The sequence below is a fragment of the Setaria viridis genome, chromosome 1 (genome assembly GCF_005286985.2).
Source record: "Setaria viridis chromosome 1, Setaria_viridis_v4.0, whole genome shotgun sequence".
NCBI classification, from domain to species: domain Eukaryota; kingdom Viridiplantae; phylum Streptophyta; class Magnoliopsida; order Poales; family Poaceae; genus Setaria; species Setaria viridis.
In genome coordinates this window covers 29,886,093-29,913,859 of record NC_048263.2, presented here as the reverse complement: position 1 = coordinate 29,913,859, position 27,767 = coordinate 29,886,093, and the positions used below count along the sequence as shown (strand labels likewise).

At 43.5% G+C, this 27,767-nt stretch overlaps 6 protein-coding genes and 1 long non-coding RNA gene across 9 annotated transcripts; 4 read left to right on the top strand and 3 right to left on the bottom strand.

Annotated features, from left to right (window-relative positions):
- The first annotated feature begins 319 nt into the window (after positions 1–319).
- On the top strand, positions 320–1,733 carry LOC117860857 (B-box zinc finger protein 25). The gene is made up of 3 exons (XM_034744255.2): positions 320–758; positions 881–1,213; positions 1,305–1,733. The coding sequence occupies exons 1-3, from the start codon at positions 576–578 to the stop codon at positions 1,566–1,568; spliced, it is 780 nt and encodes a 259-aa protein (XP_034600146.1). The 5' UTR covers positions 320–575; the 3' UTR covers positions 1,569–1,733.
- Positions 1,734–1,804: 71 nt separating this feature from the next.
- Positions 1,805–6,618, bottom strand: LOC117860849 (tRNA (guanine(37)-N(1))-methyltransferase). The gene is made up of 11 exons (XM_072293872.1): positions 6,396–6,618; positions 6,160–6,257; positions 5,738–5,842; positions 5,385–5,446; positions 5,229–5,303; positions 4,298–4,820; positions 4,113–4,199; positions 3,809–3,958; positions 3,270–3,376; positions 3,055–3,129; positions 1,805–2,386 (listed from the first exon to the last, which is right to left on the bottom strand). The coding sequence occupies exons 1-11, from the start codon at positions 6,497–6,499 to the stop codon at positions 2,306–2,308; spliced, it is 1,467 nt and encodes a 488-aa protein (XP_072149973.1). The 5' UTR covers positions 6,500–6,618; the 3' UTR covers positions 1,805–2,305.
- A 2,475-nt stretch (positions 6,619–9,093) lies between these two features.
- Positions 9,094–9,750, bottom strand: LOC117860843 (uncharacterized). Its single transcript, XR_004641574.2, has 2 exons — positions 9,636–9,750; positions 9,094–9,547 (listed from the first exon to the last, which is right to left on the bottom strand). It is a non-coding gene; the product is annotated as an uncharacterized lncRNA (long non-coding RNA).
- Positions 9,751–9,924: 174 nt separating this feature from the next.
- Positions 9,925–13,790, top strand: LOC117860826 (uncharacterized). Of its 3 annotated transcripts, none has more exons than XM_034744226.2 (6): positions 9,925–10,207; positions 11,013–11,106; positions 11,191–11,574; positions 11,670–11,755; positions 13,090–13,177; positions 13,341–13,790. In XM_034744226.2, the coding sequence occupies exons 2-6, from the start codon at positions 11,049–11,051 to the stop codon at positions 13,469–13,471; spliced, it is 747 nt and encodes a 248-aa protein (XP_034600117.1). In that variant the 5' UTR covers positions 9,925–10,207; positions 11,013–11,048; the 3' UTR covers positions 13,472–13,790. The 3 variants fall into 3 exon arrangements, with proteins under 3 accessions (XP_034600117.1, XP_034600109.1, XP_034600101.1); XM_034744218.2 differs by having other exon boundaries at positions 10,980–11,106; XM_034744210.2 differs by having other exon boundaries at positions 9,926–10,207; positions 11,009–11,106.
- Positions 13,791–14,066: 276 nt separating this feature from the next.
- Positions 14,067–16,708, top strand: LOC117860817 (nicotinamidase 1). Its single transcript, XM_034744202.2, has 5 exons — positions 14,067–14,367; positions 15,043–15,226; positions 15,408–15,541; positions 15,617–15,802; positions 16,413–16,708. The coding sequence occupies exons 1-5, from the start codon at positions 14,200–14,202 to the stop codon at positions 16,491–16,493; spliced, it is 753 nt and encodes a 250-aa protein (XP_034600093.1). The 5' UTR covers positions 14,067–14,199; the 3' UTR covers positions 16,494–16,708.
- A 2,845-nt stretch (positions 16,709–19,553) lies between these two features.
- On the top strand, positions 19,554–24,947 carry LOC117864855 (CMP-sialic acid transporter 5). Its single transcript, XM_034748938.2, has 16 exons — positions 19,554–20,041; positions 20,138–20,393; positions 20,623–20,739; positions 21,224–21,280; positions 21,407–21,484; positions 21,591–21,635; positions 21,726–21,785; positions 22,398–22,520; positions 22,641–22,718; positions 23,008–23,077; positions 23,468–23,575; positions 23,662–23,795; positions 23,881–23,957; positions 24,232–24,280; positions 24,361–24,425; positions 24,627–24,947. Exons 2-15 carry the CDS (start codon positions 20,223–20,225, stop codon positions 24,409–24,411), a joined length of 1,218 nt encoding a protein of 405 aa, XP_034604829.1. The 5' UTR covers positions 19,554–20,041; positions 20,138–20,222; the 3' UTR covers positions 24,412–24,425; positions 24,627–24,947.
- A 519-nt stretch (positions 24,948–25,466) lies between these two features.
- LOC117855666 (GDSL esterase/lipase At5g03980) lies at positions 25,467–26,816 on the bottom strand. The gene has a single exon (XM_034738050.2). It carries the CDS (start codon positions 26,788–26,790, stop codon positions 25,543–25,545), a length of 1,248 nt encoding a protein of 415 aa, XP_034593941.1. The 5' UTR covers positions 26,791–26,816; the 3' UTR covers positions 25,467–25,542.
- Positions 26,817–27,767: the final 951 nt, after the last annotated feature.

Genomic DNA, 27,767 nt, shown 5'->3' with positions numbered 1-27,767 from the left:
CGGAGGGAGTACATCATATCCATTCAGGTCACCCGGATTCATGTGAACAAAATTGTTGTGGCCGAGACATTTCCGAGCGAAAGTATGACCACCTACACAACTCAGCTACTGTCACTAGTTCTACGTTCTCTTTCGCAGAAAAGGAACACAAAAAATACCAGTTTTTCGTGAATGCCCTTCTAGCACATGCCCGGAAGCTCCTTTACGACCATGAGTTCCTCCGGATTTTTATAATATGATAAAATACGGCGATCTCGTCCGAGTCAGCAGATCAAATCAAATCAAAATCAGCGCGTCCATGCGTGCTCCGGCATGGCTACACTTCACGAGGGGGGCGACGAGCCGGGCGCCCGTGGCCACAAGTCTCCCCGGCGAGTCCTCCACCACAAGCTCCCGCGGCAGCTCACTGATTGCTTCTCGATTGCGTTGCGTGCTCGAGCTGGCGGGTTATATGCGCCACTCGATCGCCCGCTGGATCTCCCCTCCCCTCGATCCCTTTGCCTCCTCTTCTTCATTATCTTCTTCGTCTTCGTCCGTCCCTTGGCTAGGTGAGGGTGAGTGCGGTTGGAGGGGCCATGAAGATCCAGTGCGACGCGTGCGAGGGCGCGGCGGCCACGGTGGTGTGCTGCGCCGACGAGGCGGCGCTGTGCGCGCGTTGCGACGTCGAAATCCACGCCGCCAACAAGCTCGCCAGCAAGCACCAGCGCCTCCCGCTCGAGGCGCTCTCCGCCAGGCTCCCCCGCTGCGACGTCTGCCAGGTACGCCGCCCTCATCACCGATCCGCCGTGCTAGCTAGGAGGAGCTAGGCCTAGGCCATGGACACGCGCACGCACGCGTCGCCTGCCTGACACGTCATCAACGCTTGTTGTTGTTGTTGCAGGAGAAGGCGGCCTTCATCTTCTGCGTGGAGGACCGTGCGCTCTTCTGCCGGGACTGCGACGAGCCCATCCACGTCCCCGGCACGCTCTCCGGCAACCACCAGCGCTACCTCGCCACCGGCATCCGCGTCGGCGCCGCCTCCACCTGCAGCGCCGGCGGCTGCGACGCCCACGACTCCGACCACCACGCCCCGCCCAAGGCCACCGTCGAGCCGCCGCAGCAGCCCGCCGTCTCCGCCGAGGCGCAGCAGGTGCCCTCGCCGCCGCAGTTCCTGCCGCAGGGCTGGGCCGTCGACGAGCTCCTCCAGTTCTCCGACTACGAGTCCGGCGACAAGGCAAGACGCTAGCACAAACCTCCGGTCCGCCATGTCCAAGAACACGCGCTCCGGGTTTCCCCATCTCACAGTCTCGTGTGTGTTCTTGCAGCTGCAGAAGGAGTCGCCGCTCGGGTTCAAGGAGCTCGAGTGGTTCGCCGACATCGACCTCTTCCACGACCAGGCGGCGCCCAAGGCCGGCAGGACGTTGGCGGAGGTCCCGGAGCTCTTCGGATCCCAGGCGGCCAGCGACGCGGCGTACTACAGGCCGAGCAAAGCCGCTGGCGCAGGTGCTGGAGTGCGCCAGAACAAGAAGGCCAGGATCGAGGTCACCGACGACGAGGAGGATTACCTCATCGTCCCTGATCTTGGCTGAAAGAAAGAGCGCGAGCGTTTTGCTTCTTTCTCATGTGATGATGTCGTATACCAGAAGAATACTACTGTGTACAAGCTAGTGTCATGTGTTGTGCACTTGTGCATCTGACTGTAGTATTTGCTCAATTGTGAACATGATAATCCTAGCCACTTTGTTGCTATGCTAGTGCCAGTCTGTGAGACACTATGATGTTTTTAATATAGCATTTGTCTCAAAAACAGTTGAGACACTTCCACTAAAGGAAAAGAGACCACAAGGGACAGGTCATGCATTTTGGATACTAATATAGCATCTGAATTCTGACCAAATTCTCTTCAAATCAAGAATAAAACAAGGGGGAAATTTACACATCTTGCATGCTAATATTTGTAAAAGTTCTGAGCAGATCTTTTACGTGGCCAAAAAACCCTCTCTTGAATCCTGATAAGCTTTAGAGTCAAGATGAGGCGAAGAAACAAATCCTTGCAAAAACAGCATAACCGTGCGGCGCCATACTTCTGAATCAGATGGTGCTACTACCAACGTCTTGATTCCATAGGCCATGACTATATGAAAGGTGATCACCAAAGCATCAGAAATAACCTGTTAAATCCCTCTTCACTATGAAATGGTGATTCAGATCTATCTACAACAGCTAACCCCAGAATTACAAGCCACGGTTCCAGTTTCTTTAGTAATCCTCCAAAAAATGCAGGTAGAACAGTTAAAACTTCTGCAGCACAGTATGGCAGCGTCTACTAGGCAACTGATTGAATGTGATTTTCAGTGTCATCCTTCAGACACTCCATGGGTAGCTTGAAGCTTAAACAATACATGGCCTGCAACAAATGTCAAACATAAAAGTAATGGTCACAACAAATCCATGCCACTGTGCCAACCTATTGAAACTAAAATGATCTTAAAAAGCTCAATGTTGATCATGTCTGATACAGCCAAATCTAAGTGACTTTCCTAGTGTTTCTTAAGTAAAAAATATATATTTTCATCAGGCTCGCCAACAAAAAGATAAAGCATCTCCACTGCATGCCAACTTCCCAGATTTGCTAGAAACCAGGTAAAGAGTTTATTCTGTATCATTCATTGATGCAAAGTTACCATTACCAGAGGCACAGTGAGGATCAACAACATAAAAAAAAATCTTGATCTAAGTTCTAAGTCCCAAGGAAAGCTCATTTTCTCAAATCTATTTTATTCCCTTCGCCTTGGAATAAATGCCACTGTTCGTGAATACCCTTCACTATGAGGAATTATAGTACTCCCTCCTTTTCAAATATATGATGTTTAGGACAAGCTAATTAGTTCATTTGTGAACTAATTAACCTGTCCTAAACATCGTATAATTAAAAATGGAGGGAGTATTAATTTTGGGCCTTATATTTGGTCAAAACCTCAAATTTTGGGTCAAGGTCATAGCTTAAATTCAACAAAACAGAAAAGTGTGTATCTAGTCTTGGAGACAAGTAGCCTGAATTAGCACAGCGTATACCTTGTTTGGTGCAACATCACGAACCCTATGGAATATCGGCTCTGCTATCTTAGCATTCAATTTATTCTGTGCTTCCTGAGTAGGGGAAAAGAGATTATGTTAAAATGAAAGTGCAAATACCTGAGTAAGTACAGGTGGTCCATAATGACAGTCATGATGCAATCGAGTAAACAATGTATCACATCTGAGTAATTATCAAATAGGGGCGAACTTACAGATAGTATTGATTCCTCAGATTCAGTTGATCGGATGAAACAATAACAGTGTATCCAAGGTAGCGATCCTGTCCAGTGTTTCTTTTGGACAAGACCATCAAAACAGTCTGCAGAAAGGTCCATATATCATGAACAACAAAATTCAGAGGAACTGAAGCTACCCAATAATGAAAACTGAATGCACAAAATATTTTTTTTCCAAATGGTGACTACATAAAGTATGACGTTCTCCTAGAGGAGTTTGCATCAAGTGATGTAACTCAACTGCAGACCAGTCATTTAACGCAAATTTACAATGTCTCAGCTCTATGTTTTAGATTTACAAGCAGGGAATATGCCTATATGACATTTAAAGACAGGTAATGTAGTTGAAGTCCATGAGCACTAGATTGAAAAGAGGGGCAAGTTTGCTGTCCAAAGTTGTCATAAATGGATATTGCTAAATTAGTTGCTATAACATGCTAAAAGCCCAATGGCCACGATTTGATGCTATAATCAGATTACAATGGAAAAGCTTAATGTGGAGGATAAAGCATTACCAAGGAACTGCAGAGCAGAAGCTGGTAGATTCATCAGGACATGATCAATGTGCTCCCACGGCTTTGTTGGTGGCGGTCCTGATCCTTTTACTCTCTTGTTGTTTCTTTGTTTTGTTTGACTAGCATCTCCATCTTGGCAATCAGGTTCACCTATAAGAGACATCAAGTAGAAATAAGTTGAATCAGAAATCTGGCACTCGTACAGTAGTTGAAAATAAGTTTTTCTGGTTACACAAAACTTTGAACTTCAAACATATAACAGACCTCTTTGCAAGTTTACTACTGTACTTACTAGAGACATTACCTTCTTTTGAAGTTTGTTGTCGCTTTTTGGCAGTAGTGCTTGCCAGAGAGGAGTCATTTGCACTGTTTTGACCGTCGTCTCGTACATCTAGAAAAAAGTTAAGAAAACAATAGAGTTAGCGTTGTGGAGGAGTGCAAAAAATCAGTACACAGGAGAATACAAATTGCAGGGGGAAAAAAGGGCACCATTGTGATTTCCATTCGAAGATGAATATTCATTAGCAGGGACCCCTCCTTTAGGATAGCATTCATCAGCAGCAACTTGAGAGTCTGATCTAGTTTCTGAACCAGGCACACTCATCAAACTTTTCATGAACACCCTAGCATCCATGTTATAGGAGAATATATAGTCCTCCACCTTGTTAATCTTTGCATTTGTTCTTAGATAATGAACGCTGTCTGGATTCAAGTCATTTGCATACACAACACATCCTTTCTGAGCAGCCGGGATAGAAAATGGACCTATGCCAGCAAACATGTCACATATAACGTCTCCTTTCTTGAAAAGGGAAACCAATCTGATGTGCTCATGCTCAAGTCTTGAATTCCAGTAGACCAAACCATAATCAAGCCTGAATGTTGCACCATATTGTTTAACTTCAGTAACCATGTCGTTTTTCCCTGCTAAGATCTCAAACTTTGGGACTCTAAATTCATTTGTAATTGTCCCAACTTTATTCACCACCGTCTGAATCCTTGGATAATTTTTCTGCATATAGACATGAATGTAAATGCTTAGTGGACATGGAATGTTTTATGATGTTTTCAAATATTCTGATCATTTAACCAATAAAACAGAGAAGGTGGGCAGCAACAATTTCATTTATGTTAATGAGATTGTCTAATGTTTCCATTGCTAACTGCTCACAGTATCACTTTGTTTAAACCTACTTTCATGTCAATTGCAAGGTCCCAACCAACCAACAGTGAGGAGGAAGATGAATTGACTATATTTTCAAATATGTATAAGATGATCTACAGAAGTGGCAAGTTTATGTATAAACCTCTCCATTTTCATGCCAGAATTCTATGGGTTCTGCATGCACTTGCGCTGAGAGACAAAGAGTCAAAGAATGTAGAAATTACAAGTTATTCAGAAAGAGAAGGACGTGCTTACATCATAGATAACCTTTGCTATGACATCTTTATATGGTAGCAAGTCATCAGATATGTTCAGATGTGCAACATGACCTGCACTTATCATACAAACAAATTTTAGTGACGAGATCACACCAAAATGGAAGAAAGCATCATAAAGTTTAGTATACTTAACAATTGTCTCAAACGAAGAGGGTACCTCCACTCCAGCAGGGAGGATTTGCTTCAGAATATGATCTGTTTGAAATAAAAAGCATTGATCAAACCCGTGATGTTAAGAGATTAAAAAGGGTTAAACTGGCTTGTCAACTTAAAAGCTTGCAAGTATACAGGGAAAATGTTAAAATCAGTGGTAATGCAGGCAATAATGTGTGGAATGTGATGTTCTGTTTCAGTCAAGAAGACTTCTAACTTTTATGCAGAGTTGATAGAATAACAAAATATGGAAAATGGTACGGCACCATAAAATGGCAAAATACTAAAATATAACAGAAACCAGATCATTAAGATAAAAAATGACAAACTGACCTGCACTCCAGTACGAATAACCAAGGGTCAATGCATAAGGTACAACATCAACACTGCATAGTTGCTTCAATGAATCATGCATCTGCTGTGGCATGTCAGACAAATCTACACACCAAATACAATGGATGTTAACATGAGCATTCCCCTGACTGAGGCAAGAGCAAGTACCAACGTCAATATGGATAAGTTATCCTTTGAGATGGAGAGACTAATCAGGACAGCAGATTATGCTACTCAATGGAGCCACTGGATCAGTTCCAAATAACCCTAAAGATTAATGAAATGATGGCATGAAAGGCTATTCCGACATGATTGGTAACTTGGCGCTAACAATGTTTGCTTAGTTCTAAAAGTACAATTTGGGCCACATTCTAATTTTCCAAAATCACAATCGACAGGCTCCACCTCAAGAGTCAACATACCGGGCTTCAGAATCCTCTCTGACAGCACGACGAGCCGGTTCTTGTCGCTCTCGGGGTCCTCAACGACAGGCTTCACCCGTGGCTTGTCCAGTAGATAACTAAAATCACAGATGAGGAGAGAAACTCAGTTGCCAAACGCAACGGATACTACAGCTAATTCATCTGTTCGTTTCTCCTGCTCTAAGATTAGTTGGACTGAACCCAGAACCCTAGACCAAGGGAGAAGCATTAGTTACCCGGAGCGGAGGAGGCGGGTGACGGCGGAAGCGAGCTCGCGGGGGATGCGGAGTGCCCACAGCTCCAGCCGCTGCTCGAACTTGCTCTCGTCCAGCTTCTCCATGGCCTCTCCCTCTCTCTCTCCCCGAGCAGGAGCTGTAGGGTTTTCGCCGCCGGGGGAGGAACTCTCAGGAGACGGCGAGCGAGGTGGACGGGTGGCGGACGACGTGGGGGCCGGAGTCTCGGTGATTAATGGGCCGACATATGCTCGCTTGCGGCCCGCCCAGATCAATTCAAACGTCCACGGGCTTTGTGGTGTAGAAATGGCCTTTTGGGTATCCAATTCTACAGGTTTCCCTGCCTTCCCCCCAGCGGTGCCCGGTGTAATGCTATATGAATTCTCGGAAGCCAGCAGTTACTTAGGCCTTGTTTAGTTGCCAAAATTTGGAGTACTCAAATTACTGTGCCAGCACTGTAGCACACTGTAACGTTTCGTTTGTATTTGTGAAATATTGTCCAAACATTGACTAATTAGGCTCAAAAGATTCGTCTTGCAAAGTACAACAAAACTATGCAATTAGTTTTTAATTTCATTTACATTTAGTACTCCATGCATGTACCGCAAGTTTGATGTGATGGGGAATCTTCTTTTTGCATAGTGTCAAAGTTGGGAGTTGGGGTGAAGTAAACAAGGGCTTACTATATGGCTTCCGATGCTTTGAGATTCGTACAACGAATATTAACCGTCCGATCTAACCCACTTCTCTTCTCTACCACTGCCTCCTCCACCACGCAACGCCTCCAGCTCGCGTCTCCCCGCGCTGCTGGGTCCGCCGCCACCCTGCGCGCGACTCGCTTCGCCACCGCCGCTACGCGCCATCACCGGAGCCGGAGCTGCGCGCCGCCGACGTCGCTAAACAAGATGATGCTACTTAATTTTTTTTAAAAAAAATGTTGAACCATATTTGGATAAATGTTGAATACATTTGCTTGAGCTGTTGCTATAGATTTCTCAAAATGTTGAAGGTAGCATGTTTGAAAAAGTTGATCTATAGTTTTTGAAAATTGTTGAATTTGCTATTTTCGAATGTTGATCTATTATTCAGAAAACGTTGAAATCTGTATGTTGAATTTACAACTTTAACGGGATCTAATGGACTTTAAAGCCATAAAGCTTATCTAGCTTGCGTTAGCTATATAGGAGGCCCCCGGCGGTGCCCGGGCGGGCCTCGGTTCCTATTTCTGAGGTGATTTTGAATTACAAATCGGAGTATCAAAGCAGGATAATGCTTTTATTGAGACCATTCAACGCATGCACACAACATATTCCATCTCTTCATCGCGGCGTCCCAAATCTCACCGACTCAAATTACGAACACTACAATCTGGATATACTGGATTTTGTAAGGTTTGTACTTCGCTTGGTTCTCAACGAGGAGAGCTAATTTATTCGATCTGGAGAGAGTACACTTCTGTTATTTTCACTAGTAGTTCAACACATGGACGCGCAATTGGCATTACTCAGAAAAGGTTTGTGTCAATAAAAGTGCCAAAACTTGGCATGATTTTACTTCTTCTCCTGCTTACCTGGGCGAGAGGCTACAAGAATCCTAGTATCGTATTAGCATTCGTCATCTGGTGCCGATCATGCGTCGTTTGTCTCCCCGCGGGCTTGACCCCGAGCGTCACCAGGGCGTCTCCGCCAGCGCCAGTGAGCATGACAGATCCACGAACTCGCCCATGTCGCCGTGAGCGTTTGGTGGTGGTATGGAAGTTGCCTTTTCTTAGTAATCGCCGTTTTAATATTTCTTCTCATTTCTCAAGATGAATAACAGGGATAGCACAATTCAGTTCGTTTTGGGTCGCATGTTTAACCAAACTTGTGAAACAATTACTCAATTCAGGATGAATTTGACCAAAGCTTGATGATACATAATTACTTCAAACATCTAAGACCTGGTTTGGTTACTCTGGCTTATTTTTAGCACCCATCACATGGAATGTTTAGATACTAATTAGGAGTATTAAACGTAGACTATTTACAAAACTCATCACATAAGTGAAGACTAAACGGTGAGACGAATCTATTAAACCTAATTAGTCCATGATTTGACAATGTGTTGCTACAGTAAACATTTGCTAATAATGGTTTAATTAGGCTTAATAGATTCATCTCGCCGTTTAACCTCCACTTATGTAATAAGTTTTGTAAATAGTCTACATTTAATACTTCTAATTATATAATGAGTTTTATAAATAGTCTACGTTTGATACTTCTACGTTTGATACTTCTAGTTTGATACTTCTAATTAGTATCTGTGACATGTGCGGTAACCAAACGCCCCCTAAACATGTCAAAAGACATCACCCAGCATTGTATCCATTTCACATCTGCATGAATTCGACCCAAGTTCAATGATGCTTTCATTACTTCATTCAAACATCCATGCCAAAGTTTGAAGTACGCTGCCAAGCAGCAGGCTATGATTTACTGGTCATATAGAGAATTGAAGACCTGATCGATGCAGCTAGTTCAGGTAATCATTTTTTGTTGAAGTTACCTAGTTCCAGTGTTAACTTTAGTTGCTCCAAACTAATCCATCGTTTGTGATTTTCTGTATGCTAAATAGATTTCGCAGCCAAACAAACACAACTGCAAAGCTGAATCGAGCTCTATGGAGCAGGAGAAAGAATGCGCCAACCGAAAGGGCCCAGAAATTTAAATCAATTCGCTATGTATTTATTCATAAAAAAGAGATTCGATACAGAACAATCAACTACGACAACCGAGCCATGATTTTGCATCGAATGTTTCCAAAATTCCTCCGCGAGATCATAAGAAGCTTCCCTCACGGACGAGATCTCGGATTCATCCCTATCGCAAACGAAGAAATTGCCACAAAACATGGCGAAGTTTTGGGACAGAGTGCGTTTGCTTTGCTCAACGAAAAAATGTCTCAAAAACCAACACTGGTTAACAATCTTTGAACTGGAAAGAAGGCATGTGCCAACCGAAAGGGCCCAGAAAATCACCGAGGTGTCAGATCCAGGTGAGTTGAAGCTGGCTTGGGGTTCAATCTCGCAAGATGGCAGGATGTTTGCCGACTGCCTGGACCGGATTTCAGTATCGAGGTCCAAACAAGAAGCTAATCTTGCGAATCTCAAACGAATTCTGTACAAATCAACAAGAAACCATATAACTATAGCAAACTAGCCTTTAAACCAAACGATTGCCAAGAACCTAAGAGAGCAACACGAACCCCGCAGCAAACGCTAACAAAGATGAAAGAAATCGAAACGGAGGAAAACACTAAACACCCATGGAAACCGTAACCAAGACGGCGGATGGAGCACAGGAGGGGCGGCGCACATCCAGGTCTGCCGGAAGTCGATATTTATATGCGAACGGAAACGAGATGGTTCCTTGTTAGGGTTTCTTCACCTACTTGGGCCGGCCCAGTGTCAACTCCCGGGCCAGATAATTGGGCCCAAGGATGGGTAGAACAGCCCAATCCTCGAGAGGATAAAAAATCCAACGGGATTCTTCCCCCACGCCGCCGACTCGGTCCAAAATCCGACCGTTGCGCGAAGCGCTCCCTTTCCTTTCCTCCCCTTTCTCGCATCGCAGCGCCGGCAAAAAGCTTCCAATCCCCCAATTCCTCTCCCAGTCCCAGCAACGCAACTAGAAGCTCTTCCTCCTCCCACGCAACTGCCGACGCCTCCAACCGAAGCGCGCCGCGGGCCGCCGCGAGATCTTCCTCGGCCTTGTCTTCTCCTTGCTGCTGGACGCCGGAGCGGACGTCGACCGGACCGGTTGATTTCTCCTGTGCTGGTACACCCTAACTCTCTCCCTCTGGAGTTCTTGCGCCCATCGGTTCCAAGTTTCCGCGTCCCCCCAATCGTCGGGATGAGAACAACCGAAGCAAAACCCTAATGTTCCTGCCGTATTCCGGTACGGTCGTTCTTGGAATGGCGTGTCTCTGGATTTGTTCGCTGTTACTAGATTAGTCCTCCGTATATGGCTTGCTTCTTGAGCGCGCCCCAGATCTAAGCGGGAGCATCGGGGTCATGCGATCCCAAAGGACTCCAGGTGCATCCGCGTGTGATTTGTACCCCGTCGGTTAGGAAAGCGAAGCGAAAATTCCTTTTAATTTGTTAGCGTAACTGCTGATTGTGTAAGATCTCAGTTATACCTTGGTTGACTTGATAGATGATGTGTCAAATTAGTGGCTGGTCCAGGCTTGGTGGTAGCCCCCAGGTCATGTACTCATGTCAATGGGATTACATTGGTGCTCAAAGAAATGATGGTTTAGTCGCAAAACCAGGATCATTTACAGGCACCCTCTCCTCTTTGAAAACTGGTCTGTTGCTGGATATGAATGTTTTTATTACTATATCAAATATCAGAATCTATCTTTGTAAGATAAATGCAATTTTGCCCCTGATTATGTAATCTCTATGATTTAGTTCGTTTGCAATTTAGTGGTACCACTGCCAGTCTATCTTAAATTAGCACATGCAGAGCTCATTTCTGGATCTTTTTCAGTTTCTGCAGCACAATATCATAAGTCAATCGTTGTTTATTGTTTCTATATTTTGATCAGTTTCCGTTTATCAAACAATTGAACTTCAGTCAGGCAATCAAGGTAGAAAACGAAGCTTTCTGCTCAGTCATGGCTTTCACAACTCCAGCAGCTGTTCTTCTTGATGAGAACATGCATATACATGGAGGTGAGATTGCTTTTTCTCAAAACTAGTTTGTGTAAAGGAACTTTCTTAAAACAGATAAGCAACTTGTTTCATCTGCATGTTCAGGCAAGAGGGCTGATGCACCAAGGGCCAAACCACTGAAGCCATCAGAGAAGAAGCCCGGGCTTCAAGAGCGGAAGGCTCTTCAGGATGTGTCCAACTTTGCCAAAGGCACTGCTTTGAAGGACAGGTCTGTGAAAGAGAGGTCCCAACAGCGGAAGGCTCTTCAGAATGTGACCAACAGAATTCAAAGCAAGGAAAGGCCCTCCTTGAAAGAACAGAGGTCCACTGTGAAAGAAAGGTCTGATTTGGGCAAACATGAAGTGGTTAACCCATTGAACATATTAACTGATGAAGAGATCAAAAAGTGTCATGAATGGGCTAAGGATGGGGCGGAGGGCGCTCACTTCCATGATTATCAGAAGTCAGATAAGGATCTGCAAGACAAACGTAAGAATAAATCTTATGATTGCTCTTTTTAGTTCTTCGGTATGTGGATTGTATTTCTTTATCGTTACATATGGTTGGCTGTGCATGTTATGTAGGCGTCAAGAAGAAAGTGGCGAAGGTACTCTCAGCCTTGGATGGTTGGTCAAATGTGGTATATGATCGTGTGATGTTTCCAGCTGCGGTAAGTGGCCCAAGAGCACAATATTTGTACAATTCATGTAGGTTGTTTGTAAGTTCGAAGTGCATTATGAGGGACTTGTACAAGTACAATAAATGGATATTCACTTTTGAAATAATCATGCCTCCGTTTCTACAAGACCATGATCATGCAAACTCGTAATCAAGCAAACAAAATGTTATACTTAAATATCAAACTGTAAAAGTATATGTCCCCTGCCATTTGGTTGCATAGTTCTCCTTGTTAACGGATACACTGCTGACTGGATAGTTGGACCGCTGATTGTGGGGTAAACAAGTAAAATAGTTTGTTACCTAGCTTTCTGGTGTCAACTTGGTGCATTATCAAATAGTTTTTTTTACCTATTATGTTTCATTCAGTAAACAAAGAATAGAAACTTGCTAGATAAATTTTACTTGTTCTGCTAGATATAGCTGGTTGGCAAGTAAAATAGTTTGTTACCTAGCTTTCTGGTGTCAACTTGGTGAATTATCAAATAGTTTTTTTTACCTATTATGTTTCATTCAGTAACCAAAGAATAGAAACTTGCATGATAAATTTTACTTGTTCTGCTAGGTATAGCTGGCTGGCAAGTCGATTAGGAGATCTTGATTAATAGATGAGAGCCATCCACATGTCTTGAAACGGGAACTACTCAGTCTTCTATAACAGAAGATTATATGTAGTTTCATTTCAAAAAAGAGAAGAAGATTGTTATTGACTGATAAGCTTGATCATGTTCGGTTGCTCCAGTAGTAAAATATTAGTAGTTTTGACAAGCTACATTTGTGAGATTGGTTATTCTGTCAAATTCTGAATCGGGCTCTTTAATTATAACATCCACTTGTTAGTAAGTATTCTAGCATCCCACGCCACCAGTTAATTATTTTTAGGTCACTTAGTAATATCTAGTGAGTAGTGACATCAGAAGAAGTCTGAAGCATTTGGTAGGTATGACACTGCCACACGTATTAGCAAGCAAATCAATCCGGACCTTTTTCACCAACTGTTCTCCTTTAAGGGGGAAAAACCATCTTCTATGTAACTCAATGGTTGTGAAATGTAGCATGTCTAAATTCAGTTACAGTTCATTCATGTTATTTCTTGTGTTTTTCTGTTGTCATCTGTACACAGATTTAGTTATGTCCTGCTATTGGTATGTTCACAACAACAAAACGAATTTATGCATTACTCATTTGATTTGCTCTTAATACATATAGATATAGATAATTCATCCACAGCCTAAACATTAAAGCAAATAAGCAACATGTATCTCTTTCCCTCTCTTTTTCCTGTGCTATCAGAAATGTGATTCCATGCGTCTCTTTACGATTCAGGAGGTTGAGAAGTTCTTCGAAGAAGAGAAAGGGCTGGAGCTGGAACCAGAGATTCTCCCAGACATCAGTTGGGGTCTCTCTCACTCAGGTCGGTTTCTCCCTTCTTCTCTCTGACTTGTTTTTCTTTTGTCAATTTTGCTTTACCTGCTGTGCTTGTTATCCTCCCAGCAGCTGTTTTTTGTTTCTTTTGTATCTTCGTCGGCTTTGAAATATTTCAGTTTACTAGCATTAACGTGCACGTCCCTCTGCAGGTGATAAAGCAAAGCTGGCTGAATATTCTTTTACTGATGATGAGCTTGACCAGTACCCATCTCTGGACAACAATCCGGTTACGTTTGAGCTGAGAGACGAGCCGGAGATCCCACAGCTGGGAGTATACTGAAGAGCTGCCCACTGAGACGGAAAACTCTGCTTCTGTTGGTTCTGTTGCGGCTCCGCCTGCTCTGGAGCAGTCCGTGTAGTGTCTGGAATGCTAGTAGACCTGATTATCTTCCTCAGCTATGTTTCTGGTGGATGAGTGATGTAGGATTCGCAGTTCAGTAGTGTGTGGTGGTACCTGTTGCAGCGGAAGCGACAGCGCTTCCCCGTTTCTGTTTGTTGTGCTTGCCGAAAGCCTGAAACACACCTCCTAGTCCTTGTGATTGGTAAAATCTGGATGTATTCAGAAATCAAAGGAAATCTATGATCATCTCGTAGCCTCATCTCATGATATGACTTGGCAGTGTATAACTTGGTCCTAGATAGAGCGAAATTCCTGGCACTAATCTCACCTGCCATAGGCTGCACACGAGACGCAGAGGAAGGGGACTGCGGCAGCTTCGTCGAAGCACGCTGATGCTAAAATCAAATCATTGTCATTAGAAAACCGGACGACCGGTAGTGGTTTCGACGGCACGTTCACAGGAGGTCAGCGTGGACGCGTGACCGTGGAAAATACTTGTCTAGTCTAGACTATATACCCAGTTTATTTGGGACCCTCCGGACCCATTCTTTTCCCTCTCGGATTCGCTGCTCGCCTCTGCTCCTGACTCCTGAGGTTCCTCCTCACGCGCCCGGGCATTTGCCGTCGAGAGGTCAATCACAAGTTTTCAGCTCGAAGAGGAGCGCGCGATGCGAATGGGGGCGGAGGCCGCCGCCGCCGCCGCCTCCGCCGAGGGCCTGCTCCGGTCGCGGATCCCGTTCCAGACCGACGGGGAGCTCGTCCTCCCGCCGCGAGGGGCGGGGCTCGTACTCGTCGACCTCTGCAACGGCTTCTGCACCGTCGGCGCCGGGAACCTCGTGAGCCCCCGCCGCCGCTTTTCCTTTTTTTTAATTATGTTTGACCCTTCCGTATCGCATCCATAATCTTTCCTTTATGAGGTTGGGAAAGCGATGGCGGGATGGGTATGCGCGCGTCGTGATTCCGCGCTGTTCCTGCCTTGATCGTAACACTAGAATCGTTGAGGTTTAATGGGAACAGGAGCGTGAGCGCTGAGATGTGCGGTGATCTCCTTGGAATCTCGGATAGGGACAGAAGTTAACGCTCACTGGATTGTCCATTGTCCTCCTTCAGTCCTCGGTTGTGTCGTTGTAGTTTTCCTTGTTTTGTTCCTCATATCCGCTTTTAGTCTGTTTTTCTTTTCAGTTCCTGCTCACATATAAAAACAAAACTTGATTGATTAGTTACTAAAGTTTGCTCGTACTCGCATGTGTACGATGCATGCAGCCTCGCTAATATGGCCCTACTTAGCTAGACCGGAAATTTCTACCTTTCATATTAGGCCGCTCTGTTATCTAGGTCAAGTGGACAGCAGAGGCTGTAATCTTCACAGTGACATGCTTTCTTCATTTCTCCTTGCAATTGTGAAGATTTCCTCCTTTTTGGGATCATGGATCGTGCTATTAGTAGTTTTGATTATTAGTTCAAACAAATTGTTTTAGACTGGCTGAGTAATTTGTGCTCTTCATTTGCAGGCTCCTGTTGCACCAAACAAGCAGATTGAAAAGATGGTGGGAGAGGCCGCTAGGCTCTCTAAGGTGTTCTGTGACAGAAACTGGCCAATCTTCGCGTTTCTTGATACCCACTATACAGATAAGCCGGAACCGCCATATCCCCCTCATTGTATCATTGGTACTGGGGAGGAGAATTTTGTTCCAGGTAGGTGCTAAATTGAAACCAGCTTTTATATTTCGTAAGTGTTCGCCTAACTCTTGTGCTTAGTTCTATTTCATATTAGAGTAAGGTATTCTGTTACTGATTTACACTGACAGTACATGAGGAGGACAGTGAAATACGATCAATTTTCTGTGTTTAACGAATTTCAGTTTGCAATATGTAGATTTGGAGTGGTTGGAAAAGGAGCCAAATGTGACTGTAAAGAGGAAAAGTTGTATTGATGGGTACATCAGCTGCATAGAGAAGGATGGATCCAGTGTTTTTGCTGATTGGATTGGAAAATATCAAATCAAAACTGTGAGTTATCCGACTACAGAAGGATTTTAGAAATAGATCCTATCCTATTGTGTATGACTTGGGGGCTTGATGCAGGTCTTGGTGCTCGGAATATGCACAGACATCTGTGTTTTGGACTTTGCAAGCTCAACTCTGGCTGCTCGAAATATCGATCGAGTGCCTCCACTACAAGATGTTGTGATTTATTCAGAGGGGTGTGCTACATATGACCTTCCTGTTGAGGTTGCTACGAATATCAAAGGAGCTCTTGCCCATCCACAGGTATCGAATCATCGAATCACTGATGTTCATACATTCAAAATCCACAAGTCGCCAATACCAGGAATATGAGCGCTATGGGAATCTTCAGATGACCACATTGGCATTTGCTCACATTCATATATGTAAAATAAAGAATGAAAATTATCCTCGGGAAACACTAACCTATAAATTTTCAAGAAGAAATTGGGCAATCCATTTACAGAATACGATGGTTGTTAACTAACCTTTTTTTATTCATACAGCACCTTTGTGACATTAATTTCATGCCAATAGCAAGACAAGTTTACATCTATAAAAAGAAATAGAACATTTCATTTCTAAAATGGATATGCACCACCTGCATCATTCTTGGAAAGATATTTCTCTGGGGGAACACTACATCTGTTTTAAGTTTTTCATAATCGTCGGATGCACATAACGTTCTTTGTTATATATAAGCATCTTGATTGATCATAGGAAGGATATAAATAATCTTGCCCAAATAGCATACAATGCCTTAGCTCTTTTCGAACTAAACTACACATTGCTCAATAGAAAGGTTATGCTATCCAAGATATGCTGAAGGAAGAACCTCACAATCAACTTACCGTTCCATGTTAAATTGTTGCAGGATCTTATGCATCATATCGGACTCTACATGGCCAAAGGAAGAGGTGCCAAGATAGTTGACAGGGTTGTTGTTGAACCTTGATTAAGAAACGTGCCCTTGTCATACTGATGTTGCTAGTGTTTGCTCTGTCCTCTCATCCTTCCAATGTAACAATCAGACAGTATACATCTTAGCATGAAGTTGAGAAACAATGTAAAGATAGAGGTAAATTTACCTTCGAATCTGTAAAGATACGCTCATTTTGTCGTTTTGCTGTACGTATGTGTATGGCATGTAAGTATTTCCTCCGTCCCAAATTATAGGTCTTTTTTTAATTCGTAACTTTTACAAATTAGATGTATTTGTAAAAGTTATGAATCTAGAAAAGCTAAAAAAAAGTAGTACATGGGTATGTATATCGCATGTAATGCCTCACATTGATTTATTGATGCTGAGTGAGAGAGGGAGGTGTGGGAGGTGTGTTTGTGTAGCAACTATCTCGTGATCTAAATTTTAAAACTATAATACCACTCTCTACCATTGTACATATATATAACATTCTCTTGCCTATGCACAAATTAAGAGATTATGGAGTTGCTACAAGAACCCTCAAAAAGCAACCAAGATTGTGTAGTAGAAGAGCATTTAACATACAATGCACGTTCTTTGTAAAGAGGAGTTTACAATGCAGAGAAACATTGATTAGAATTTTTTTAAAAATATATGGCTTTACAATGGGAGAGGAAACACTTATTAGATGCAATTTCCATGTGTTATCCAACCTATGTAAGTACTCGAGGTAACCACTTTGTCAGCTAATGCATCTGTTTTGAAAAATCCTATCTCATAGTATAGCAGGGCCACCATTTCAATATGCTCTCAAACCTCTTCAATGAGTACTATCATCTCCGCATGCATAAACAGTTATCTTACTTCTGAGGCATTTTACTGACTTCGGGTCATAATATAAGCAACATTAGATAATCTTACTCTGCTCAAGTCTTTGGTAGTTATCACCCTCAGCACTCAGATCATATCACTCACTACTTGCGAATTACTCGCTCCGTCCCAAATCATAAGTTGTTTTAGCTCTTATAGATCCATAGATTTTGCCAAGCATATAGATATACAATTTGTGTGTATCTTACCTATCTAAAACAAATAGAATATGTTGCCCTAAAATGATAAAACAAATAGAATATGTTGCCCTAAACCTAATTTTTCATTACTATCTTTAATGATTTTCGTACCTCGTTCTTTTTCCCACTCCGTACATTTCTCCGTCGTTTCACGTCATATGAAGCTTGTTAGTTGCGCCGTTATCATCTTATCCTATTTTTTTAATCTCTAAATCTCTATTTACCCTCTACTGCTGCCTTTCACCAAGGCTATAAATTCAGCTCCATCAAACTGATATCATATCCCTACCTTCTTGCCTTTAGATCCGCCACGCCACTTACGTGGTTTTGCTAGCTAACCACTTAACATATAGTCATGATCTTTTTTCTAAACCCTGAACGAGAATCGTACCTCGAAAAATATTTTTTAAAAAAATATCTCCGTCTGAATTGAGGAAGACGACCAAGATGATAGTCATCGATTGCAACACACGTCAAACCGCCACGAAATCAGAGCGCCACAAACACTCCAGCAAGACTCAAATCAAATCTTTCTTCCAAACAAACAAACATGCATTTTTATGGTGGTACGAAGAAAAATAAATACACCGAAACACCGGCCTTCCTGTCACGTCCCCGCCTTCTCCCCGACTGTCCTCCTCTCCTCCTCTTTTCGACTAAAGGCATAGCCCAGATTTATTAGAAAACTTAACAAGGTTAAATTTAGGACGAACTGTTCTGTACAGTTAAAAAGTGCTAAGCATTTAACTAAGCAAAGAACACCAACTCGAAAACCTCTTCGCAGAAAAACAGCCCGAAACATCTCTGACCAAAAGGAGCTCGCAAGCAAACCTTACCTGAAGGCAACGCTGGACCAGCAACAAAAAACAATAAAGTCACCACTAATGGGGTGTTTGCTTCCAAGAACTAAAGTTTAATCCCCGTCACATCAAATATTTAGATACTAATTAGAAGTATTAAATATAAGTTAATTATAAACCAATTGCATAAATGAAGGTTAATTTGGGAGACGAATCTATTAAGCCTAATTAGTCCATAATTTGATCATGTAGTGCTATAGTAAATATGTGCTAATCATGGATTAATTAGGCTTAATAGATTCATCTCGCGAATTAACCACAGCTTATGTAATTAGTTTTATAATTAGTTCACGTTTATTTCTTCTAATTTGTATCAAACATCCAATGTGACCTGAACTAAAAATTAGTCCATGGATCCAAACACCGAGTAAGAAAAACTAGCGAACTACTCAGGGGGTGTTTGGTTCCACGGACTAAAGTTTAGTCCGTGTCACATTGAATGTTTAGATACTAATTAGGAGTATTAAACATAGACTAATTACAAAACCAATTGCACATATGGAGGCTAATTCGCGAGATAAACCTATTAAGCCTAATTAATTCATGATTAGCACATATATTACTGTAGCATCACATTGTCAAATCATGGACTAATTAGGCTTAATAGATTCGTCTCGCGAATTAGCCTCCATCTGTGCAATTGATTTTATAATTAGTTCATGTTAATCCTCCTAATTAGTATCTAAACATTCGATGTGATAGGACTAAACTTTAGTCCGTGGAACTAAACATCCCCTAAGTAGTCCGCTAGTTTTTCTTACTTGGTGTTTGTATCTATGGATTAATTTTTAGTTCAGGTCACGTCGGATGTTTGATACAAATTAGAAGGACTAAACATGAACTAATTATAAAACTAATTACATAAGCCGTGGTTAATTCGCGAGACAAATCTATTAAGCCTAATTAATCTATAATTTGATCATGTGATGCTACAGTAAATATGAGCTGATTATGTGGTGCTACAGTAAATATATGCTGATTAATTAGGTTTAATAGATTCGTCCCATAAATTAAATAAAGGAGAACAGCATCGTCTAATGGCCTTTCACTCCAGGGTCCCAACAGCGGCCATTATCTCTTCAGTCTTCTCGGCATCGATCCTCTTCTGCATCGGCTTCCAGTATTTGAGCAGTCCCATCATCTTATGCACCACGACCGTAGGGGAAGCCACCAGTTTGTCGATGAAGACCATATCATCACACCTGCACAGGTAAAGAGTAGAAACCTCTTTGATCTAGGTGCTTTATCTTTCAAGAGCCTCTCAAAAATATCAGCACAGAACACCGGCGAGCCAAGTGCATCCCTCAGGAAAGTTTGCAACCGGGCACTGGACAAGGATGTGATCCGTGGTTTCAGGTAAGCTATATAATATTATAATTTGCAGTTCACCTCACCAGACCAGTTACGTTCCCTCCTCTCCTCTTCTCCCCTCACGCCTTTCTCCTCCGCCCCCGACTCCGGCCGGAGCTCGAGATCCCGGAGCGAGCCTCCCACGGGCGCCTCCGCTCCCCTCGCTGGCTCAAACCGTCGTGCTCTCGCCAGAAACCCCGGCCGGAGCCCAGCCGCAGCAAGCCCGATTCGCGGCGAGCGCGGTTCCCAGGCCGGGCCAGATCTGCGAGATCCGCACCGACACCACCACGCCTTCCCTGAGGTACGGAGGCCGAGCGGGACCCTCCGGATCTGCTCGAGTTTGCAGCCTTCTCCTTTGTATTGCTGTTGTTTGCTGAGAATGGCGTGATCGGTATAGGTGGATGCTCTCGTGATCTCTCCGGGGCCGCGGGGACTGAGCGGCATCTCGGCGGCGTGGGGCAGGTAGCTGGTGGTCAGCGGAGATGCAGCGGAATGGGGTCGTGGAATGCAGCGTCTGCCGCAACCGGATGGTGGCGCCGAGCCCGCGGAGCGTGTCCAGGGCCTACGACAAGCACCGCAACAAGATGTCGTCCAAGTTCCGCGCGCTCAACGTCTTCCTCGTCGTCGGCGACTGCATCCTTGTCGGCCTCCAGGTTTGTGTGGCTAAACGCTTCATTTCTTAACCCCTCACCTGCAAACATTTCCGCGATCAATGTTTGGGTGAAATAGCCTCACGAATTTGGTAAAGAAGTAGTGGTATTACTAGTACTGATGCTATGCACGCATGTGCTTTGCTTGGTCCTTCGCTGTAGTGTTACATGCGTCTGAATGGCAATGATCAGTGCTGGGGAGTTGTGTTGATGTTTGGCTTTGTTTATGCAGCCCATCCTAGTGTTCATGTCAAAGGTTGATGGGAAGTTTCAGTTCAGTCCCATCAGTGTTAACTTTCTGACGGAGGTTATGAAAGTTATCTTTGCTGTCGTGATGCTCATAATTCAGGTTTGTTCTTTTTGCTAATGTTTTCCGTTTCTGCACTTCCACTCCAGACTTGAAATGACCTTAGTAATGAAGATGATCCGTCCTGCATGAGCTATTTTCTTAGTTGAGTCTGATAACATCTACAAACTCCTAATAAATAACCCACTAGAAGCACTTTTTGGTCCTAGAGTAAGGATTATAGGACCAAAAGTATTTGCATGTAAAAGGAAATGGAAAAAGAGATAGTCGCTAAGCCATCTTTTAGCTGATAATGCCTTTTGAAATGTGGAGAGGCAATCTTGCTTTGGCATTCCATATCTGAACTAAGTTTTATTTGCTGCATGTGCAGATTAGCTTAGAATTTGTTAGTATTCCTTAAAAGTTTTTATTTTCATGATGCCTGATAGCTGTACTGAAACACAGTTACTCTGCAGACTTTTCTCTTGAGCTTGTTGTTTACAATTTCTATTTGTTTACCATTTTGTGTGCTGTTTTAATGTGACAGTCTAGAAAGCAAAAGGTTGGAGAAAAGCCACTTTTGTCACGTTCAACCTTAATACAGGTGATCATCTCATTGTTTTGTTTCTGATTTACCTGTACTATGGAGATATATTGTACTTTGATATGTACAATTGCTTCTTTTGTCACACTATCTGATTATCTGACCATTCACCATTTGGTTTTGTAGGCAGCCCGTAATAATGTACTTCTAGCTGTTCCTGCTCTTCTATATGCCATCAACAATTACCTAAAATTTATCATGCAGGTAATTTTCGTTTTGGTTTGCTGGCAGAGTATTATAGTTTTAAGGGTAGATGTTGATATTGCTTTGTGATATTGTAACAACCTGATATGTTGAGCCAATTGTGCAGTTGTACTTCAATCCTGCAACTGTGAAAATGCTAAGTAATCTAAAGGTACACTTTTCTTGTACGGCTCAGTTGTCCTGCTTTAGTTATAGTTTCTGTGTACACATCTCAAAGTGCATGTGGTGTAAACTTCTCTAGGTACTGGTCATAGCTGTTCTTCTGAAATTTATAATGAGGAGGAAATTCTCGGTAATTCAGGTGAGGGTAACATCGGCATTATCTTGCTTTATTCTTGCTTTATTTCTGTTTATCTTATGATTGTGGATATTTTAGTATGCGATCTCTTCTGCTATGCAATATAAGGATTAGTGGATTTATTCTCTGTTTTCTTACCCAATTATGTTGATATTATGCAGCATAATAGTTAGATTCTGAACTTCTTAGGAATAGACTAACCGTTATTAAATGCTCTAGTTTAAGCGCTAGTATAAATAGTATATATTGCAACCGAAATGCTCTTGGCAAAGTTGAATCTTTCATTTTATCTTAATGATTGGAAACAGGTAGCTCTTGATCATCTGATTATGAGTTTAGTGTAAGCTTACTTTGGAAGCTGTGGTGTGTTGCAAGCAAGTTTGCATCACACCTTTGCTAAATCTTGCCATAGTCATGGTGCTGTGTTATTATACTTTTAGGCGAAGCCGTGAACCCGTTAGAAATTATGCAAACTTATGGGCCCTTTCCACATATATATAAGCATAAAAAGAATTATTAAATGAAGTAGTCACTTTTGTAAGTACTTATGCCATGTGTGGCAGTAACTTTCAACTATGCTGACCTTTCTCCCGCTCCTTTTTTTTATATTGACAGTGGGAAGCTCTTGCTTTATTGCTTATTGGAATCAGCATCAATCAACTTCGCACTGTACCTGTGGGCAATACCACATTTGGTCTTCCTGTCACTGCTATTGCGTACATATATACATTGGTTTTTGTAAGTTGTTGCTAGGCCACCGTTCTCCTTTATTTTTTGCTTCTTGCACTGATGTACACTTCTTTTTATAAGTTCTCTTGACCAAAAAGGTGGACTTATAAGTTACTATTTGAATTGTAGGTAACTGTTCCTTCAATGGCCTCTGTCTACAATGAATATGCCTTGAAAAGCCAATATGACACTAGCATTTATCTCCAGGTAACTTGAGTACAATTTTTTTTACCTTTGGTCTTGAGGGCCTGTTTCCTTCCGACCCTGTCCACGCTGCCTGCTCCAGGCAGGAACTCAAGGTGTTGGATTTTGGATGCCTGGGGCTGGATGTGCTGCCCTGAGTTAGTGTAGAGTAGCTTGTATTGTTCATTCTTGTATCAGTGATTTATTTTATATGTAGTTTTTATTTTGTTTTCATTTTTCAACTTCGTACTTCATTTTTCTCTTATATTTGTGCCTATTATTTCCTTTAATGATCTTTCCATTTTATTTGTAGAACTTGTTCCTGTACGGATATGGAGCAATATTCAACTTCCTTGGCATTCTTGGGACTGCCTTATTCCAAGGTGTGCACCTTCATTTGCGTGTTTCGCGTTGAGTTTCAATGCCAAAATGCTGCATGACCAGTGCACTAGCTGTATTATCAGTCCAGACTCTAGATGACAATGAAAAAAAAAAGTTGTATGATAGTACCCTCATGCTTTCCAAGTTGTAACAACCAAAAAGACAGAGACATGCTAAACTCCCTAGCTTATAAAGTGAAGAATTGACCACCTGGCTGATTTTTGTATATAATTTGAAGTATTGACTAATCATTAGTAAACTTCGGGGAGCCAAATGTGACCGTCCATTCTTAGCGTTAGCGATGACCAATGTCAATCCCTGGGGCAACATGGCATGCAGCATGCTTTGTCTGTCTTATGTTTATGATTTAATCTTGTCCTGTCTGTTTGCAGGGCCAGAGAGTTTTAATATCCTTCGAGGACATTCAAGGGCCACAATGTTTCTCATATGTAACAATGCTGCACAAGGCATTCTATCTTCATTCTTTTTTAAGTATGCAGGTAAATGATGCTCTATATCTGTTTTTCATTTTTATTTCAATTCCCATGTAGTCATACCTAATTGTTTATCTGAAATTACACTACAGACACAATTTTGAAGAAGTATTCATCAACTGTTGCCACAATATTTACTGGTCTCGCTTCTGCTGCATTTTTGGGACATACCTTGACCATTAATTTTCTCCTGGGCATATCAGTGGTGTTTATTTCAATGCACCAGGTGAACTTACCTTTTCTTTTATTACTTAATTTCATTAAAGCAACCTTCATTTTGTTTCATTTATTTTACTGTCATTTGCCCCCAGTTCTTTTCTCCACTTGCTAAAATCAAAGATGACAAACCAGCTGACTTATTAGAGTTGGAAGACACACAAAACCATCGGTGAGTTTTTATCTTGTTTTGAATGGTCACAGTGTTGATGCAATGCTTTATTGAAGTTTCACTTAGGGTTTGCCTTCTTCCAGTTGTATCAATGACATATACTCCTCTGAAGAGGTGCTGTTTTGCACTGAATCCATGAACCCCTTCTAGTCTTAATGTCTTATAGCTTTGGCACGTGCCTTGGGATGCTGCCTGTTAATATTTTATAGAAATAACAAGCTGTTTTTTAAGGATTATTTAAGTGTGTCCTCCTAATGTGCTTGTTCTTTCACAGGTCATCTGAATCTTCTTTTGTAAATATGACTGCCGGTGCTGCTGATGATGTAAGAGCTCATTTTTAGTTTTAGAATAGATGTGTCGTTTTCATTTATAAGACTTGCGTCTAAGTTGACTGTCATTACAGGCAAGCCATCGGATTGGCACTGATGAGAGGCAACCGTTGCTGCCTACATGAGCTTGCTTATTGAGGTATACATAGATTCCTGTAGCCAGATTTCTATGGTGTTGCTCAGTTGGCAATTTGACATGGTATATAGTTAGATGCATGTGTTCGAGGAAAAAAAATAGTTATCTGCAATATACAAGTTGAAACAAGTTTACTGTAATGACAGTTTACTGAATGTTTGTCTCACTTTCAAGCACATGAACGCTGTTCTTTCTGTTCTGCAGGTAGGATAGAAGATGCTCGTTTTTGCCCGTGTGAGCAGCAGATTTGTTATGTAGCATTGTGAATCGAATAAACTATTGTACACTGTAAAGGCAAAAGAAAGAAAGAAGCACCAAATTGTTCTCCAATTTCTTCTTTCATTTTTTGGGATGAGGCGGGTGGCCGGCCATCAGTGGGTTTGTGGGAGTGGCGGACCAGCATACCATACATTTTGATAGACATATAATTCGATACGGATTCTCAGATACAATACTTGTAACCAAAATTTTTCCTGGAGCTGTATACAGAACAGTGGCAATGTGATAATTCTTGTTACCTGTGTTGATTTCTGTGCAATCATTAGAAAGATGCGTCTCTTGAATTCATGATAAGCCCATCGATTTGATTGGGTGTTGATGAATGCTATACGCAGAGAGAGCTTGAAGTCGCAAGTTCTAAATCTGTATCCCCTGGGGACATCAATATAATTTTGTGAAAATCACCCAGCTGTTAAGTTGGCTGCCTACTTGCCTGTTCCGGCAAACCATTGCAGGGTCGTGGCCATCAGTGGGCGAGCAGCTGGTGGAGAAGCGTCCTCGTTCCTGAAGCTCTATGCAGCGCCGCTCCGCTCGACCAAAATACGAAGTTGATTTCATTGCAATCGATTACTTGTAAGATTTTGCAGTGCATAAATTTACTCCAGATTTTTTGGGGCGTAGCCAAAATATTCCCTACATCAGTATAGCATGCAGGAAACGAGATGCACTCGTGTAACCAGTAAAGCAAATGCGAGAAATTGCAGACCGTACTCTTATGAAACTTAGAAGTAATAATATATATTAATTAAATATACACAGGTTATATTGAAACGAAGGTGGAAGACTAACTATAACTAACAAAAGTAGAACACAAAATTTCAGAACACAGACTAACTAGACTCTAATCAAGGACGCCCGCCGATGTTGAGGTACGCGGGAGCTCTACCGGCGCCGGGGACGCGAATCCCTTGTGGTAGAGCAAGTCGGTCATGACCCTGTACGCGCGCTGCGTCAGGTGCACGCCGTCCCAGCTGATGCGCTCCTCCGGCCTCGCGCACACCGACGCGCCCGGCGCGCCGCACATCCGCTCCATGTCGAAGTTGTACTCGCCGCCGCCGGCGCCGCAGCACGCCTTGGTCACCGCGCCCTCGTCGAACCCCGTCTTGCCGGCGTCCCTCAGCATCCGCACGTACGCGTAGAAGTAGTCGGCGTAGGCGATCGTGGCGCTCGGGTAGGACCGGCGTAGCTCATGGATCTCCTGCTGCAGCAGCACGTTGTGCATCTGGGCGAACAGGTTGAGCGACATGAGGCAGCCGTTGGCGTCGTAGGCCGCCGGGTCCGTCTCGTTCACGGCGGACATGTAGCTCGGCACGCATCCCAGCGGGAAGTTTCCCGGGATCACCACCCGCGTCGCGCCCATGTCGAGGAGCTCCCTGGCCGCGTCCGTGACGGACCGCACCACGTCGGGGACGAGCGCCATCGCCTCGACCACGCCGATCGCCATGCGCCCGAAGTTGTAGAAGTTGCGCGCGCCGCCGGCAACCGGCCTGTTCTCCGAGAAGGCGTAGTTGTAGTCGTTCCCGCCGATCTCGCCCACCATGACCAGCGACCGGGCCAGCTTCTCGCGGATCTCCTGCGGGGAACGGGTGTTGGCGCTCATGAAGTCCTTGAACTGCTGCAGCTGGACGGCCAGGGAGGTGTTGGTGTGGGGAACAGCGACCCCTCTCCTCGCGAGCGCCGCCGCGTCGAGGGCGGTAGCACCGGCGACGGCGAAGTTCACGCCGTGCGTGAAGTCGGCGCCCTTGTCGAGGTACGGGTTGAGAAGCGGCAGGCCGAGGTCCTTGGCGAGGAAGTCTATCATGAGGTACCCGTCGGAGCACCGGCCCGTGGCGCCGCCGATGGCGGAGCCGTAGGGAGAACCCATGCTGTGCCGCAGCATGCCGGTGGCGCCTTCGCGGAGCAGGTTCCCGGTGTCGGACAGGGAGTCGCCGAAGTTGTAGATGGCCGTGACGCCGTCCGCCGCCGCCGCCTTCTCTTTGGCTGACAGCTTGTTGGGTGCCTGTTGCGGCGCTGGCCTTGCGTGGCACGGGCGGACGACGAGGAGCAGCGCCATGAACGCGACGAGCAGGGTGCGAGCCATGGTCGCCATGGGGCGCTAGCGCGTGGGTCTTTCGCTTTGGTGTGGAGAGGATTGAGGCCCGTCAGGTTCCTTTTATTCAGCAGCGCGATGGGAGGCGCTTCGGCTAGCCGATCGGACTAGGAAACGCGAGCGTCATCCGAATCGGAGATGTACTGATCAGCAAGCGGACCACGTAGACCGATAGACTGATCAACATGTGCTGGTGCAGTCCGAAAGAACAACGGTAATACTACGGAACAGAAATCTTAAAAAAAATTTGGACAGCTCGATATATGTTGCAATAGTTAAGCATCGATGTTGTAACTATTATTTATACACATTTCACAGTGAATGTTGTATGAAATATGTGTTAATATTGCGATGAGAATTTTCTATCCCAGAATTGAACGATGTAATCATTTTTACACATTATTTTTTTCATGTTGAATTGTGACTATTAATATTGCACTAGATAATTTTTAATGTTTCGTTGGAGAGTCCGATGGGAAATTTCCTTATCAGATATTCGAGCACTAGCAGCACCGATTGACATGGTTTTGCTAGCTGGAGGATCGTTTCTTTATTGGCCGTTAAATTAGGTACTATTTGGCAAGGCTTATTTCGACTTTGGTTTTACCTGTTTAATTTTGCATAAATTGGGACACTGTATTCGTTTTGTAAGTCGGACTAAAATGAACTAGAAGTTGGGTGAAGCTAGTTTTTTTTCCTCACCGGCTTTAATTTTACCGGTGAAACCATTTTGGGAGAAACACAAGATTGAGGAAAGCTTAGAATTAAAGAAAATGTGGATTTGGTTTAGCCTTTTTACCCATTTTCAACGTAGAATAAAAAAGAACCAAATATGGCGAAAGTAGGTTAGAGCACCTGAGTAGCACCCAGCAAGCTTGGGTTTGACTCCCGGTGGGAGCGAATTAAACGGGTCTGAAATAAAAAAAATTATAAAAAATAGGTAGAGACTTTCCTGCTCACTTTGGTAAAAAAAAACC